Here is a 16,128-nt window from a genome sequence, read left to right on the forward strand (position 1 = left end):
ACCTGGTGGCTAGTTACAGCTGAATTGCTTGGGGCCATTCCCCTCACAGTGAGGTTGGAGGTTCAGAACACTGTGTGGATATGCGGGGGAGAGACCTGGCCATCCTTACTTCCACCCCAGGAGTCCTTGGATCTACTCACATGAACTTGGACTGATGCCTGGGAGTCACATCAGCCTCCCCGCATGCCCAACCTAGCTTCTCATCCTCCTTCCGAAGAGAACTTAACTCCTAAGGTGAAAAATCAGGGGCATCATTGGGATCATTCATCTACAAGGTCCCAGGCACACTGCACAGTGGCCACTCAGTACTCATTTGTACGTGGTGTCATTTCAAAGAGACATCTCAAGTGGCTCCTTGTTCAAAGAAACAAAATAATTTTCATAAAAGGAGTTCAATAGTGGAGTCTATTTCAGATATGAATTTCCCAGGAAAATGCATTTCACTGTGAATATATGACTACTGGGGAATGACTGGGCTATGGTTAGCTGTGTACCTGGCAATCAGCCTGAACACACTACAGCCCCAGGCTTTGGAACCACGGGGGTCTAGGTTTGACTCTTGATTCCCTCCCTTGCTAGTCCTGATGGTAAACCAGCTACTCGTTCATTCAGCTCCCGCTGCCTTCCTTGCTTTTGTTTTGATTTCTTGAGAAAGGGTGTCAAAGTATGTAGCCCAGGCACATCAGAACTCGCTGGGCAGCACAGACTGGTATGATTTCAGGAGCCTCTTGTTTCTACCTCCTGAAGGCTGGAGTTTTCTAAGTCGGAAAAACTGGGCGAGCAGCGATGTTTCTTGGCTAATACTTGCAAAATATTCGACAATCCTCCCAGGCAGCTTGGTGAAATGTAACGATATCAGGGATCTGGGTGTGCCTAGGGGTTAAAATAGTATTGCATGAAGGCAAGCCCAGCTGTTAGCACAGTCTATGGCACACAGTGAGTGTTCACTTGATTTTGCTCTTATTAATGCAGAAGCCATTCCTCGGGATCCCGATGATGCCAAGGACATGATGGGATTGCATATGGACCCTCCTCTAGGGGAGGGATGTCTCACTACAGAACTGACAGGATGCAAGGGTAACAGCAGTGACACATCAGTCACTGAAACTTCACGATGTATTTATTTCAGTTTCCTAGGAAATAGGCTAATACTTTGAGCATAAGCCTGTGAACCCTGGCTGCTTGGATGTTAAAGCTTCCTAAATGCTGTAAACACCCTGGACTGGTATGAAACCCCAGGTCTGCAGAGGGCTTATATTATTTGTGCCTTGCTATGGATACAGCACAAAGGCAGGTGTCAGGAACATGGACAGGATGCAGGGATTTCAGGCAGCTTATGACAGGGACCATTCTCTCTGAACGTATTATTCTTGGAAAACTTTTGAAAAATATTTGGGACATGAGGTATGCTGCTGAGAACATGACTTCCAGTGGTTCACTCCCCATACTCCTGACAGGCATCTTGGGGAGTTGTTGAGAGGTACATGCACCATGGCGCACTTGTGTGTGTGTGTGTGTGTGTGTGTGTGTGTGTGTGTGTGTGTGTGTGTATGACCTGAAGGAGTTGGTTCTCTCCTTCCATCACGTGGATACTGGGATCAAACTCAGGTCATTAGGCTTGGTGGCAAGCACCTTTACATGCCCAGCCATCTCACCAACCCCTGTATTAATTGTGTAGTTTTAATCCATCCTAGATAAATTGATCAAAATAAAATAGAATCTGGAGGTGTCTACAGTGAACAGTGTTAGCCAGCTTGGCCTTTCTCTCTCTCTCTCTCTCTCTCTCTCTCTCTCTCTCTCTCTCTCTCTCTCTCTCTCTCTCTCTCTCTTTCAGAGTTGAGGACCGAACCCAGGGCCTTGCGCTTGCTAGGTAAGCGCTCTATCACTGAGCTAAATCCCCAACCCCTCTTTCTTTCTTTTTTTGGTTTTTCAAGACAGGGTTTCTCTGTGTAGCTGTGGCTGTTCTGGAACTCACTTGGTAGCCCAGGCTGGCCTCGAACTCACAGAGATCTACCTGCCTCTGCCTCCCAGTGCTGGGATTAAAGGTGTGTGCCACCACCGCCCGGCTACGGGCTTTTCCTTAGTTGCTCTTCACAAGTGGCTGTCAGTTGGCTCTTGTACTGTCTTCAAGACAGATTGTCCCCTCTCCAAGGGAGCAGCATGGGATGTGAACAGCTTAGGTCTTCTTGGCAAATTGTCAAGAATTAAATGAAAACCAGACAAGTGCTTAGAGCCCTTCCTGAGATGTCTGCGTTAAATGGCAGCTGACATGTGGCAACACAACAGGGCCTTCCCGTTACAAACCCCTGACTCTTCCTTTAAATTGAATTAAAACCACACACAAAATAATAATGTATGTCTATATGACATGCATATCTAACACATAGGAATTGCTGCCCAGGATTGAGGACAGCGGGGAATGGGGATTGAAGGAAAAACAAGAGGAGACTCAAAGAGATAATCTAATTCTCCCTAGGTGACACAGCCATTAAGTGGAGGGCAACTGAACAGAGCTGTCACTCAAAGGTGCAAACCCCTGCTCACTGCCTTTTGCTCACAAGAGCAGCAATGAAAGATTGAACAGGACCTTGTTGTATAAAGACACATGTACGGAAACCATTGCTTTGAATGCTAACCTAAAATATGAATGAAAAGGAAAGTCCTAGGCCGGGCGGTGGTGGCGCATGCCTTTAATCCCAGCACTCGGGAGGCAGAGCCAGGCGGATCCCTGTGAGTTCGAGGCAAGCCTGGTATACAAAACAAGATCCAGGACAGGCTTCAAAACACCACAGAGAAACCCTGTCTCGAAGCCCCCCCCAACCAAAAAAAAAAAAAAAAAAAAGAAGAAGAAAAGAAAAGGAAAGTCCTGCTCATCACCAACCCTCAGAGGGTTGCTGAGTACCTTCTTTTCCTGGGGAAGTGCAGATTCATGCGTATTTGTCTTCCTTTTGGGGGGCTCTGCTTCTTCCTGATTGGTCCATTTCGTTCCCAGCATCAAAGGGAAAGGAACTGAATCAAGATTGTCTTGGGGTAAATAATCCCAGCTCAATGACCCAGTAATGGACTCTCAGGAGTTGAAGCAGAAAGTGCTTGAAGATATGGTTCTTCTAAAATATTCTTAGAGCCAGGTGGTAGTGGTGCACACCTTTGATACCAAAGGCAGGCTGATCTCTGAGTTTGAGGCCAGCCTGGTCTACAGAGCAAGTTCCAGGACAGCCAGGGCTACCCAGAGAAACTCTGTCTGAAGAAAAAAAAAATCCCAAAACAGGAAAAAAATTATTAGGGAAAAAAAAAAATATATATATATAGCACTAGGAACATTGGCATACAACATTTATCCCAGCCCTCAGGGAGGCAGAGACAGGCAGATCTCTGAGTTCCAGGCCAGCCTGGTCTACACAGTGCTTCCTTAGGACAGCCAGGGCTACATAGTGAGACCCTGCCTCAAAAGGAAAAGACAATCTAAAATATTCTTTGAGACCCCTCAAATGGTCAACATAGATCAAATATGAGACTAGAGTGTTCAGCTCTAAACTGGATGGCCTTACCACTCACCCTCCCACCCAGGCTCAGGAACCTTCTGGAAGAGGGGTGGAAGAGGCTGCCAGAGGCAGAGGTGGTGGAGAGCAGCAGGGAGATGGTGTTTTCTGGATAAGGAAGGGCATCTGCACTCATGGACTCACAGTAACTGTGACAGCACGCACAAGCAAGGCGGAATCTCAGCACAGAAGGAGGACACAAAATCCCACCGCCAGCTGAGGGGCCAATTTGCATTTGATAGGGGAGGCAGTTTCCTTTACTGGTGTGACCCCTGATGGGGCGACCGACCAGATAATCTGGGCAAAACCAAAAGGGGTTGAGGAGGAGCTGGAGGATTAGAGAATTCCAGGTTGAGTGGGAAAGAATGATTGGGTGAAGAAGGTGGTTGTGGGAAGAGTTGGGAAAGAGGTAGTGGATGTGTTCACGATGTATTGTATGAAATTTTCAAAGAATCAGTAAAAACATTGTTGAAACATCTGACAACTTCATACGTGAACATAATGGGTTTTGGTTGCGTCCAGCCTTCCCTTAGCCTTCCTCCTCTTCCCACTGAAAAGGGTCTTCTAAACAATCTCAACTTTCATGTCTTTGTGTGGGTGGGTGGGTGGGAGACCCACTGAGTGCAATCACGGTAGTTGGAATGAGCATCAGTGGGGGTGCAATTACTAGAACATGTGTCTTGCCAGGAGCTACCCCACTGAAGAGCACAACAGGTCCTCTCCCAGCATCCACTGACTTCCCAGGGTCCCTTCATGGAGAGAGTGGGGCATCATCTGCCCCTCCCATGTGCATGAAGAAATGGGTGATGGGTCCAATCCTGAGTAGGTCACTACAGCTGGAATAAATTCACAAACACTATGTCATGTTGTGTCCAGAAGACAGTTTCACGGCACTCCTCCCCACCCTCCGCCTGTTCCATTCTTGACAGCTTGTTTGGAGGTTCCAGTAGGGGAACACAGCTGCTCACATACCTTTGACTGAAGACCTCTTTGTCTCTTTTCTATTGCTGTGAAGAGACATCATGACCAAAGCAACGTATAAAACAAAGTATTTAATGTGGGGGGCTCACTGTTCTGGAAGGCTGGGGTCCAAGATCATGAGGCAGGGAGCATGGAGCAGTAGCTGAGATCTTACACACTGAGACAGCCACCACAGGCCGAGAGAGAGGGGGAGGGAGGCAGGGAGGGAGGAGAGAGAGACCTGATAGATAATGGCGTGGGCTTTTTAAACGGTAAAGTCCACCCCCAGTGACAGACCTCTTAATCCTTCCCTAATCGTTCCACCCACTAGGAACCAAGCATCCAAATTTATGAACCTATGGAAGCCATTCTCTTTCAAACCACCACACTGACCATTTATTCCAGAAAGGTTGTCGTCTTCTACCAAGAGTACACCTTAAAGAGGGGCACATATGGAGCTACGGAGGAGGGAGGTGACACTGTCCCAGCCAACCAGATCAGCCAAATAAACCCTGGCAACCCATAAGGTGGCAGATGTCAAAAGCAGGTGGCCCTCACACCCATGGCTCCTTCATTCCCTCTGTCCCCTTTTCCTTAATTTTCCTTGAGCCTTGGAGGGGGTCAGATAGCTGTCCTGTTCCAGGCCAGGCACTCCACTGTCATTTCTTCTCAGTACTTTGACCAGTTGTTTCTACAGAACATTGTACGGGAGTCCTTATTCTAGGGATGGGCACCCACAACACCATGTGGGGTATTTTATGACAGAGCTTCTGTCCATTTTTGTCCATAAAAGGTGACATTCTTTTCTGTCTTTTCCATCTCATTAGGGACTGTCTGCTAGGCACATTTTAATTTCCCCCTTAACTACAGAGGGTGGGTGGGAAGGAGCTGAGAGGGGTCGGGAGGGGAGCTGGACTTCTCCGAGCACACTTTCTGGTGTCGTTTTGCCTTTGGAGCTTTATCAGCATCGTGCATATCAAGGATGTACTACAGAGAAAAGAAGGCCAGCGAAGAGAAAACCTAACAGGCAATCTAATACCAAACAAACTTAAACCCACTGAATACCAATAGCACATTCAGAAGAAACGAAAAGAACTCAGAAGCAGGCATAGAGATGGCAAAAGCACCAGGTGTGGTTGGTGCACGCCTTTAACCCCAGCACTCAGGAGGCAGAGGCAGATGGACTTCCGTGAGTTCGAGGCCAGCCTGGACTACAGAGTCAGTTCCAGGCTCCAAAGCTACACAGAGAAACCCTGTCTTGAAAAACAACAACAACAAAGCCTGCAAAGGCAGCTGCGGTTTGCAGTGTACTTCCAAAATTGCATGGAGCGCGGAGTCAGCTCAGTGATGTGGAAACCAGGGTTCTCCAGTTGCTAGCAGGAGACACAAGAGGAACCATGTGGCACCGCTTTGGAATTACAGGTCTCCATCAATTCAGGAGTTGTCAAGAACCTTTTCCTGGCTGGGCATGGGGCTGTGCACCTTTAATCCCAGCACGAGACAGAGGCAGGAGCATCTCTGTGAGTTCAAGGTTGGACTGGTCTACATATGGAATTCCTGGACAGCCAGGGCTACATAGACTCTGCCTCAAAAGATTAAAAAAACAAACAACAAAAAACCCCACCACAACCAAAAACCCTCCACTTTTTTCCTCAGTTCTGTCCACTACATGATTCTGACAGGCAGTATGTTAGATGCTATTGCTACCGTGTTAAAAGGGCCACCCTGACAACTATCATATCCTAGGGCAACTGGAGGGCATGAGATTAGAAAGTACTTTATAAATTTCTGCTTGGGCTTTCCATGCGCTAGTCTACCTCAGTTACTAGCATTCTTCCTCCAGTTCTAGAAGTCTTCAGTGTCGGGGGGTAGTGTGGAATTCTAGCTTTTGCCTTAGTTTTAGGAACCTGTGCATTTTTCTTGCTCCTACTGTTTCTTTTCTTTTCCTTTCTTTTTTGAAACGGGATCTACTACATAGTTCTGGCTGTCCTGGAACTCCTTATGTAGACCAGGCTGGCCTTGAACTCGCAGAGATCCACCTGCAAGTGCTGAGATCCCAAGTACAAAGGTTGAGATTCAGGGTGTGGCATTACCTTTAATTAAAGGCACCATGGTTCCTGTTTCCTTAGGGTTCATCATGGAGGACCCAGGCAACTGTCTGAGCTAGTCGGCCATCTTGGTAGAAGTCCCTTAGTTTCCTCAGGGATAAGCTGGGGACAATGGTTTCCAGAGGTGTACAGCTGGATGTAGTGGTGCATGCCAGTAGGCCTGGCACTTTGGAGGATGAGGCAGAAGACTGTTGTGAGTTCAAGCCCAGCTGGGGCTACATAATGAGTACCAGGCCAACTATAGTTACAGAGAAAGACCCTATCAAATCCCACGCCTCCCCTGAGGGGTGTGTGTGTGGGGGGGAAGCTTTGTGTAGACTCCATCCTCTAGATGGGATGCTGGGATGTAGCTGCCCACGGACAGACCAAGCCCTACTCTGCAGAGAGTGGATTCCTTTCTTGGTGAAGGCATAGATGTGGATGCAAAACTTTAGAATTCAAATTAATTCCCAGAGTCGAACTAGTGTTCTGGAGCAAATTTGCTCCTCAGGGAAAGGAAGCAAATGAAGTCCCGACAACGGTGTGCAACCCAAACCAACTCGGCTACAAACCTCTCTTTACATAAATGCAACCCTTGAATCACAAAACATAGGAGGAAAGGCTGAGGAACAATTGCAAAAATCCATCTCCACTACCAACAGCTCCAGAGTCCACAACCTTTCGGGGTGAGTCTTCACTTGGGGGGCTTTCCTGGGGTGAGGGGTTTCTTGTAAATGTTCGCCAACCACAAACAAGTTGCCTCACCATGTCACTGACGGGAAATGAGGAATTGCTCTGAGAACAGTTGGTCCTCCAGGGTTAGAGCTGTAAAAGCTCCTGGAGTCGACAGGGTCATCCTGCCAGGGTTAGGGGACAGAGTAGTGAGTGACCCTTCCCACACGGTTAGCACTAATCAGGTAAACACAGTGAATGGGGAGGTAGAAGTCGCAGGCTGGACAACCCCTGGGTAAGCATCACCAGAACTGGAGTGGTGGTGTGACTAAGCCAGGGCTGGACAGAGAATGCCTGAGCAGGAACTTCCGAGAGACCAGGTTTCCCAGGGAGGACCCACACAGAGAGGGTGCTGCTGATGGGAACAGTCCTGTGCTCTTCTGTTGCCGAGCGCACTAAACAGGCTCAGCAGTTTTCACATGGAGGAAGTTACACGTGGAGCTCGGTGAGCTGGGTTCACAGCGTCTGTCGGCTCCCCTGAAGGGTGTCGGCTGATGGGGCAGAGCTGGAGCCTGAGTACCAAGAGGAAAGGAAAGCTAGAAAGTGGCCTGAAGTGGAGGAGTGACCCAGCTCCCCGAGAATACTGGACCACAAGCTGGCCAGTCACCTCCTCTGGCTCAGCATCGGGGAGGGCATCTCTAATGTTTCCATCTTGAGCTCAGCAGGTCCCTCGGGTTTCTATGCCAGGCACTTGCTCGTTTTTATCTTTCTCTGCAGCTGGAGAAATAGAAATGGGGGGGCTGTGTGGAGTGCTTCATGGTGCCTAATAAATGCACGTGGAACTGATGTTCCATGGAAGTTTTATCTTGGCCCTGAACCAGGGGGAAATGTAGGGGTGGAAAGCTAATATATCAGTGGGGAGGCTGGGAGGGAGTGTTAGTCAGAAGGGAGAGCAAAGGTGGACCCACAAAATAAATCTAGCTTGTGCTTTAGTCAAAAAGACACAAAAGGCTGAGCGGTAGTGGCGCACACCTTTAATCCCAGCACTCGGGAGGCAGAGCCAGGCGGGTCTCTGTGAGTTCAAGGCCAGCCTGATCTACAGAGTGAGTTCCAGGAAAGGCACAAAAGCTACACAGAGACATCCTGTCTCCAAAAAACAAAAAACAAAAAAACAAAAAAAGGACACAAAAGGACAGTGTCCCAGCCAAGGACCTCAGGAAAGGGGCCCAAGGCCTTCTCCAAGCACAGAGGCTGCAGAGCTGGAAGGGCAGAATCTTTCTTAAAATACAATTGGTCTATCCAGGGTTGGTCAGAGCACCCCAGGTAGGTGTAACTTGGACAGGTTTAGACAGGTTTCTATGACAGATACTGCCTAGAAGACAGAGAGGTCATCACGGAAACCAGGACCCACAGAAAGGAGGGCTCGAAGAAGTGGAGAGGAAACTTCGTTATCTGCTTTAATTGTGTTTTGAGCGCTTTGGTCTGTAAGCAATCAGGATGGAAAGAGAAGCTATGCCAAAGAGGAAAGTCTGGAGGAACCAGAGGAGCCGGGCCTGGCCGTCTGTGATCCCTTTATGCCTGAAAAAGAGCAAATTTAAACAACAGAATTTTAATGTTGGTGGTGTGTGTGTGTGTGTGTGTGTGTGTGTGTGTGTGTGTGTGTGTGTGTATTACGGTATTCTAGTTTTAGTTCTATTTAGAATTCTGAGGTGCAACGTATAAGGATCTGGTTTGGGGGCTTTTAACTTACACCAAACCACAGAATTATTTGAGGAGCTTTAGGAAGGAACATACACCTGTTTCTGAAACAAGGCCTATCAGATCACAATCTCTGGATCTGGAAACCAGGCATGCATATTTCCAAACGGCTCCTCAAGTGATTCTATTTTGAAACTGGATCAAAAATCACCAGCCTAGACCAATAACTCAGTTCTTTTGCAAACTAGAAGAAAGACTCCTAGTCATTTGTTTTAGTTGGTTAGACACAATTTTTGAAACACAGCAAAAGTATCTCAGTTAAACAACTAAAGAACTAATTAGCCACACAAGCAAAGTGCATTCATTCATCAAACATTTACTGAATACTTCTGTCCCAGGCTCAGTATTCGGTATAGGGATTCAGGCTGCACTTGTGCAAGCTCTCAGCCTACAAGTGTATAAATTATTTAGACATAGCTACTTGTGACTTACATCAGACACCAAGATAAAAGTGATAAATTCCTGTTACAAAGACTTACTTGCATAATACCATGGCATATAAGGACTCTCCCACATGAATTAGCCACGCAAGCCAATATCTGAAACAAACAAACAAAAAAGGTTTTTTGTTTTTTGGGTTTTGTTTTTGTTTTGTTCTTAGTTTAAGGTTATAGTCATTTGCTAATTAACTCTAACACAGAAGCTTTAAAAAGAAAGACATCTCAATGCAAACTAGTATCTCTGTTAGCTACCTAAGCTAACTGCAGGCATTCCAGGTACCCAGAGAGCCTGGAGCCACAGTGCCCATAACCTCCCATTCCTTACCCATTTCTTAGGAGGGTGTGATGGTGGTCCACCAAGTACTTTGTAAAGGGACCCAGGGGCCCAAGGCTCTGATAAGGGACACTCTGAGGCCAGAAGACGACCCACTGAAAGAGAATCAGAGGCACAGAATATGTCCAGTAAATGGTTATATTTGAAAGCAGCCGTGGAACAATAATGATTCTGCAGAGACAACTACAGCCCAAAGAAACCGAACAAATCCTCCCGTCCTCCAGCCCCAAAGTTTATTCCCGAAAAACAGCTGAACTGTGAGATTTATGCAGAAGAAATATGCTTATCAGAACCAGTGTCCAGAGTTATTCTTAATGGATGTCAGTAACATGTTACTTTATAGAGCTTATTAGCTATTTTTAAAAAGAATTTGCATGCCTTATTCTAGACTGCAGAAGTTACAGCTGGAGACAATCTCCCATTTAATTTAGAACTGCTTCTTTCACCAGAAAACCAGAGAGAGAGAGAGGGAGAGTGAGAGAGTGAGAGAGAGAGAGAGAGAGAGAGAGAGAGAGAGAGAGAGAGAGAGAGAGAATCTTCGTGAGAATTATTACACGCCAACACTTGCAAATTTTATAGTCCTGTACATTTCAACAAGGACACCACTATCTCTCCCTTGGTGTTATTTCACAAAGTTCAAATGAAGCTTATATTAAAACTGCCATCTTTCCAAACCAGGAGAACTAAAGGGTTGTACCTGCCACCTCCACAATATGTTTAAACTAGCAAAAGCTTCCTCCCCTCTATATGTTAACAGAGACAGGGGACCTTAGAACAACAACAACAAAAAAATGTATCCTTGAAAATTTTTCAACTCATGCCTCTGCATATACTGAAATTAGGACAGAGGTGATCACACCTGACACCAACGACACTGTGGACATGACAATCCTAAGTAAGGTCTCCTGGGATATTTAAATAGCATTTCTTCATAATCATACCAACTGAGTCCAATGTTATTTCCCAGCATCTTTCTCGTTATTCTTTAAACAAAATCTTTCTTACTCTTCTTCTGTGTGTAGCTGTCTTCTTCCACATCTATGTATGCCCTTCCTTTTTACCAATTAAACTATACCTATCCATTAGGTTTATTCTCATTTTCCAAGCAATTCAAACTCATTCAAACACTCTGCTTCGAATCTTATCCTGAGTTGTTAGATCTATGGTAATATACTAATTTCACTTCTCCCTTCCCAAAACGATAAAACTCGGTTAAACCTCAATGACCATGGAGAAAGAGGACTCTGGGACCGGAACACCAACAACTAGAAAATCCCCTAGAGCCCACCGAACTTCCGCGTACACCAGTAACCGAAGCAACCGCTGTGCGCGTGCGCAGAAGTACACCACCCACGCCCACCCCACCCCACCCCCGCCTCGCGCGGGCGCACTTTGCCCTCCCGGGTCTTGAAGGGTCAGAGCTGCCCTGCAGTCCCCATGCCTCACCGTGAAGTATCCTAGCACCAGGGCAGTGACCAGCGAGGGCCAGGGTCTGGCTGTACGGAAGTATACAGTGGTGTCCCTACGGGCCTCCGACTTCGCCACCACCATCGTGAGAGCTGAGTTGTAGGGCAAGAACCGCTTCCCACCCCCTGTCCACACGGGGCGAGCCTGGCGAGCCGGTTTCCCAGGCTTAGCCCTGGCAGGCAGTGCGCCTGCGCGGCCCGTGTCTGTGCATGCCCGCATTACCGTGTAGTAGCTGAAGGAGACGGTGATGACTGTGAACCAGAACAGGCTGCCCCTCTGGAAATAGCCTGCACCTGTGGCTGTCGCCATCGCTGCAGCGCCGGTCTCCTGCACCCGGTGGATGGCCGGGGTGGGGCGAGCGGCTTCCTGTGCACCAGGCGGATTCGGCTGCGGTGACCCCTGGAGCCCGGTGCAGGAGGCACCTCCCTATTTCAGTTAGAGTAGCTGCTGTTTTGCCGCTCTGATTATGGCCAGTCTAATTTCCGAGCCATTTCTGTGAGTTGTGCATGGTGAGCAGTATTGCGCCGCCTCCTCACCTCATCGGTTCAATGCGGAGACAAACACAATGGGTGGAGCCATACACAGGGGCGGCTCAAGGCTCCCCCCACGTGTCTACTGCTGCTCTACTGCTGCTCCTGTAAGCTTAGCTTGGTTTCTTAGCCCACGTGTATTTCACTCTGTCTGTGAAACGGCCATAATGTTAGCCCAGCTCCAAGTTTGGGGTTTATCTAAAATGAAAGCATTAAGTTTCTGACCTGTACTGCTTACCAGATATCAGTGATGAATACTGCTAACTCTACTTCCTGGCCAAAAATATTATTACTTAGACTTTGGCGTAGACATTGGCCCGCATGCTTAATTGCATCTTCAGTGTGTGTTGGGAGATATAGGGTACCCAATTGTTTGGATTGAGCGTCTTCAGAGAAAGACAAGTTTTGCTTGGACCTAAAAAACAGATTAAAATAACCTGGTGGCTCCTGTTTGTAATCCCAGAATCCCATCAGGAGGCAGAGGCAGGCGGATCTCGGTGAGTCGAGGCCAGCCTGGTCTACAGAGTGAGATCCAGGACAGCCTCCAAAGCAACAGAGAAACCTTGTCTTGAAAAACAGAAAAAAAAAAAATTAAAAATGCCATGAGTTCCAGGCCTCAGTGAGCCGCTTAGTGAGATCCAGGCCAGTCAAAATAATAATGTCCCTAAGGGGCTGGGGATGTGGCTCAGAGAGTAGGTAGAGTGCTTGCCTAGCATGCAGAAAGCCCTGTCTTAAGCACCATGTGAGCAAGTGTGGTGGTGGCCCCAAGCCTCAGGAAGGCCAGGGATTCAAGGTCATCTGCAGATACACAGTGAGTTCTGACGCTGTCTCAAAACCAACAGCCAACTGAAAAACAAACCAAACAATGCTTGGCAGCACATGCCTGTAATTGGAGGAACTGGGAGGTGGGAGCCACTCCTGTCTCAAGACCCTGTCTCAAAAATGCAATAGTAGGGGTTGGGGATTTAGCTCAGTGTAGAGCACTTGCCTAACAGGCACAAGGCCCTGGGTTCGATCCTCAGCTCCAAAACAAAACAAAAAATGCAGTAGTAGCTGGTGTTGAGAGCTTATCACGTACAGTACCAAGTTTAGTGTGTTTAATCCTCAACACATCTGCAGGCAGCAGACAGTTGTGTTTATATGAACAGTAGCAGGCACACAGAGAGGTGCCCAGTGCTCTGTAATGGATATGAAGTAGGGAATATAAAAGCCAAGTAAGTCCAGGCTGTGCGAGATGAATATTCTCAGAGCGTGCAGACCAGCCCAGGTTCTCTGCCCTTATTTTGTCAGCATGTCTTGGGCAGTAGTGTTCTGAAGAAGGATTCCAAAGGGTGTGATGCAACCCGTTTCCCAGATAAACCATGGTGCACAGAAACATCAAACTCACCCGAGACAAAAGTGGGTGTGGTAGTTTAGTCTCAGCATGTGATTAGAGGCAAGAGATTCAGGAGTTCAAGGGCAGCCTGGGTAATTCTAGCACTTGGGAGGGGGAAGCAGAAGTTTCGAAGTTGAAGGTCAGCTCCAAATGTGTAGGGAGGTGGAGGGCAGCACCCCCTCCAGGCATACACTCGAGATAGTGGTTTCTTTTGTTTGTATTTGTCTTTCAAGATAGGGTTTTCTCTGTGTAACAGCCCTAGCTGTTCTGAAACTCTGTAGACCAGGCTGACCTCAAACTCACAGAGATCCACCTGCCTGAGTGTCAGGAATGCTGGGATCAAAGACGTGCAACACCATGCTCAGCTGATAGTATGTTTTCAATGCTTAGCTTGCTCTGCTGTGCCCAGGTCCCAAGACCCCCAAGCAAGACCACCACAGAGCCGATATCCGATGCAAGCGCACAGAGGTTTTTATTAACAAAACAAACAAGCTTGGTCCCCCGTCCAACATCCAATACAACAGGTGGAGGAGAACGCCCTGAGCACTCCCTTTAAGGGGTTTATATAGGAAAAGTTTGCATGCAGCTTGGGATTGGACGAGGGGGCTAGGGGTGAGGTAAGCATAAGGTTACTAATTGTTAACAGGATTCAGGGTTTCTCTAGAGACATAAATTTTTATTCCCTATGTCCTGCTTTTGTTGACACATTCAGATTTATTGTTGTAGTCCTACACTCTTCTAAGGTCAACTTCTGGTCAACTTCTTGAGCCTATTACTCCCCATATCTTGTTTTGCCAAGTCCAGGATACATAGATTTATTATCCCAGCCTTAAGTTCAATTTCTGATCACTTCTAAAACTGCCGGTCGGCAAATACCTTTGGAGGAGGGGAGGAGGAAGTGTCTCTCAAGATGGCTATTGATTTTTCCCTTCCAGCTCAAACCACTCTTTTGGTCCTGAGTATTTTCCCAGCTGGCCTTTTAATTCTTACCTCCTAGGTGCAGGTTTTTATCTTCTCTTTTTGTGTATTCAGTGCTTTAGGGATCCGGTTGTCACCTCCATCTGGATGACTCTAAGATGGTCTCTGGAGTCTCGGTGTTCCTTTCCTGGGTTGACGGCTGGTTGTTGTACCTAGAGTCCCCCAAAGACCACCAAGAGACCTAATCTGATGCAAAAGCAAAAAGTCTTTGTATTGTTACAAGTTAACTCAGGCCTCTCCGCCTGTCTGATGCAGCAGCAGAGCAGGAGAGACCCCGAGGAGCAATGGGGCAGGGTTTTTAAAGCAAGGGGGCCTCGGGGGTCTACAGACTACATAGGAACAGACTCAGGAATGGTTTATGTGAGTGGCAATCATACTAGTAATTTTTAATTGACCAGAGTTAGTTGGGGATTACAGTTACCCATTTTTGGGTAGGCCTGGACAAGTCCCAGGCTTTGTCCTTGAGCTGCCATGGAGGCTGGCTGGCCTAGCACGTACTGACTGTGGGGCTGGCTCAGTGGCCCAGGCTCTGTCTTTGACAGAGGGGTCCCAGACAGTAAACAATTGGCTGGACCTTGAGCTGTCAGAGTACATGCAGAAAGGGAGCTACTGCAAGGACAGTCTTTTGTTCATGGCCCTCCCAGAAACTGCTTGGTCAAGTCTCAGAAAACTGAAATTGAGGCCTGATCTCTGAGAGAAGACTGAGCAGCCTGTTATGGTGTCCGCTTGATCCTTTCACTGGTCTTCTTTACCAAGCACCCCCACATACCTCAAGAAGTCCACTGTCATTTTGCAAAATCAGTCCTCATCAAGACCCCCTGTTGATGTTAATGACACTCTCCTTGTGCCAGTTTGTTTTCTTTCATATCCAGGGCGGCTTCAACTTTTTCTGCTCATTATCTCTTTCATCTGAGAAATTTTATATAGGCATATAATGTAGGTATTCAAAACATTACTGATAATAAATCATAAAGGTTTTCTGTAGCCTGATAATAGGTTTCTCTACTGACACAGGAAGCCAGATCAAGCCGAACTGAACAAGTAAAGAACAGGTTTATTTGAGCAAAGCAACTCCCGGGTGAGTTCTCCAGTCCCAGAGATTGAGGCAGGAGAAGTCACACACCTGAACTAAAGCAGAGAGATTATGCAGGTTGTAGGCCAGGAGGTGATGACTTGGTCACGACAAGCTGGGTTTGTGCCCCAGTATGGTCAAAGACTGAACACTTTAGGTGGGGATCTGGGCAGCTGGCGACTTCAGGGGAGGAGCTGCCCTGGCCACAAGGAGGCAGAACTGGACTTTTTGATGCCTTCCCTTTGTTAGAGGTTTTCTGAGAAGGTGGGGTTTGGAGAGAGAGAGAGAGAGAGAGAGAGAGAGAGAGAGAGAGAGAGAGAGAGAGAGAGAGAGGAATGGGGCTTTCTGGATCATGCAGGGGCAAGCTGGAAGTTCCAACTGAATAAAGTTTTAACATTTTTCATAAACATATAATTTTAACATTTTACCAAGGACATTTCCAAATGTACATACCAATGAAATGAGTGTGTATGTTCAAGTGTACATATCAATGAAACAAATGTGTATGTTCATTTACATAAAGAAATCTTGGGCTATCAAGATGGCTGCATGGATTAAGGTACTTACTGCCAAATATTGTAACCTGAGTTTGATCCTCAGAACCCACATAGTGGATATGCATCATGGCATGGACCCATGCACAGAATAAATAATCGTTATTTAGAAATTGACTTAAAGCCGGGTGGTGGTGGCGCATACCTGTAATCCTAGCACTCAGGAGGCAGAGGCAGGTGGATCTCTGTGAATTTGAGACCAGCCTGGTCTACAGAGCTAGTCCAGGACAGGCTCCAAAGCTACAGAGAAACCCTGTCTCGAAAAACCAAAAAAAAAAAAAAAAGGGAGACCATTTCCTAAATATAACACCAGCAGCACAGACCCAGAGCACAACAATTAATAAATGGAACCTCTTGAAATT

The 16,128-nt window shown here is 47.2% G+C and overlaps 1 protein-coding gene across 2 annotated transcripts; it reads right to left on the reverse strand.

Moving 5' to 3' along the window:
- Nucleotides 1–8,692: 8,692 nt before the first annotated feature.
- On the reverse strand, nt 8,693–11,813 carry Tmem254 (transmembrane protein 254). Of its 2 annotated transcripts, none has more exons than XM_059274524.1 (4): nt 11,480–11,813; nt 9,782–9,885; nt 9,496–9,555; nt 8,693–8,836 (listed from the first exon to the last, which is right to left on the reverse strand). In XM_059274524.1, the coding sequence occupies exons 1-4, from the start codon at nt 11,564–11,566 to the stop codon at nt 8,716–8,718; spliced, it is 372 nt and encodes a 123-aa protein (XP_059130507.1). In that variant the 5' UTR covers nt 11,567–11,813; the 3' UTR covers nt 8,693–8,715. The 2 variants fall into 2 exon arrangements, with proteins under 2 accessions (XP_059130507.1, XP_059130508.1); XM_059274525.1 differs by lacking the exon at nt 11,480–11,813 and adding an exon at nt 11,237–11,377.
- Between the last annotated feature and the right edge of the window lie 4,315 nt (nt 11,814–16,128).

This window comes from Peromyscus eremicus, chromosome 9, assembly GCF_949786415.1.
Source record: "Peromyscus eremicus chromosome 9, PerEre_H2_v1, whole genome shotgun sequence".
Taxonomy (NCBI): domain Eukaryota; kingdom Metazoa; phylum Chordata; class Mammalia; order Rodentia; family Cricetidae; genus Peromyscus; species Peromyscus eremicus.

Bases quoted from the DNA above. Each gene is read 5' to 3' on its own strand.
- Tmem254 (XM_059274525.1), bottom strand. From the start codon at position 11,341: ATGGTGGTGGCGAAGTCGGAGGCCCGTAGGGACACCACTGTATACTTC. The intron at 9,886-11,236 runs GTGAGGCATGGG...ATTCTCTTTCAG, and splicing joins TGGTGCTAGGATACTTCACG to TGGGTCGTCTTCTGGCCTCA. The intron at 8,837-9,495 runs GTAAGTCTTTGT...GCTCTTTTTCAG, and splicing joins TATGCCATGGTATTATGCAA to GCATAAAGGGATCACAGACG.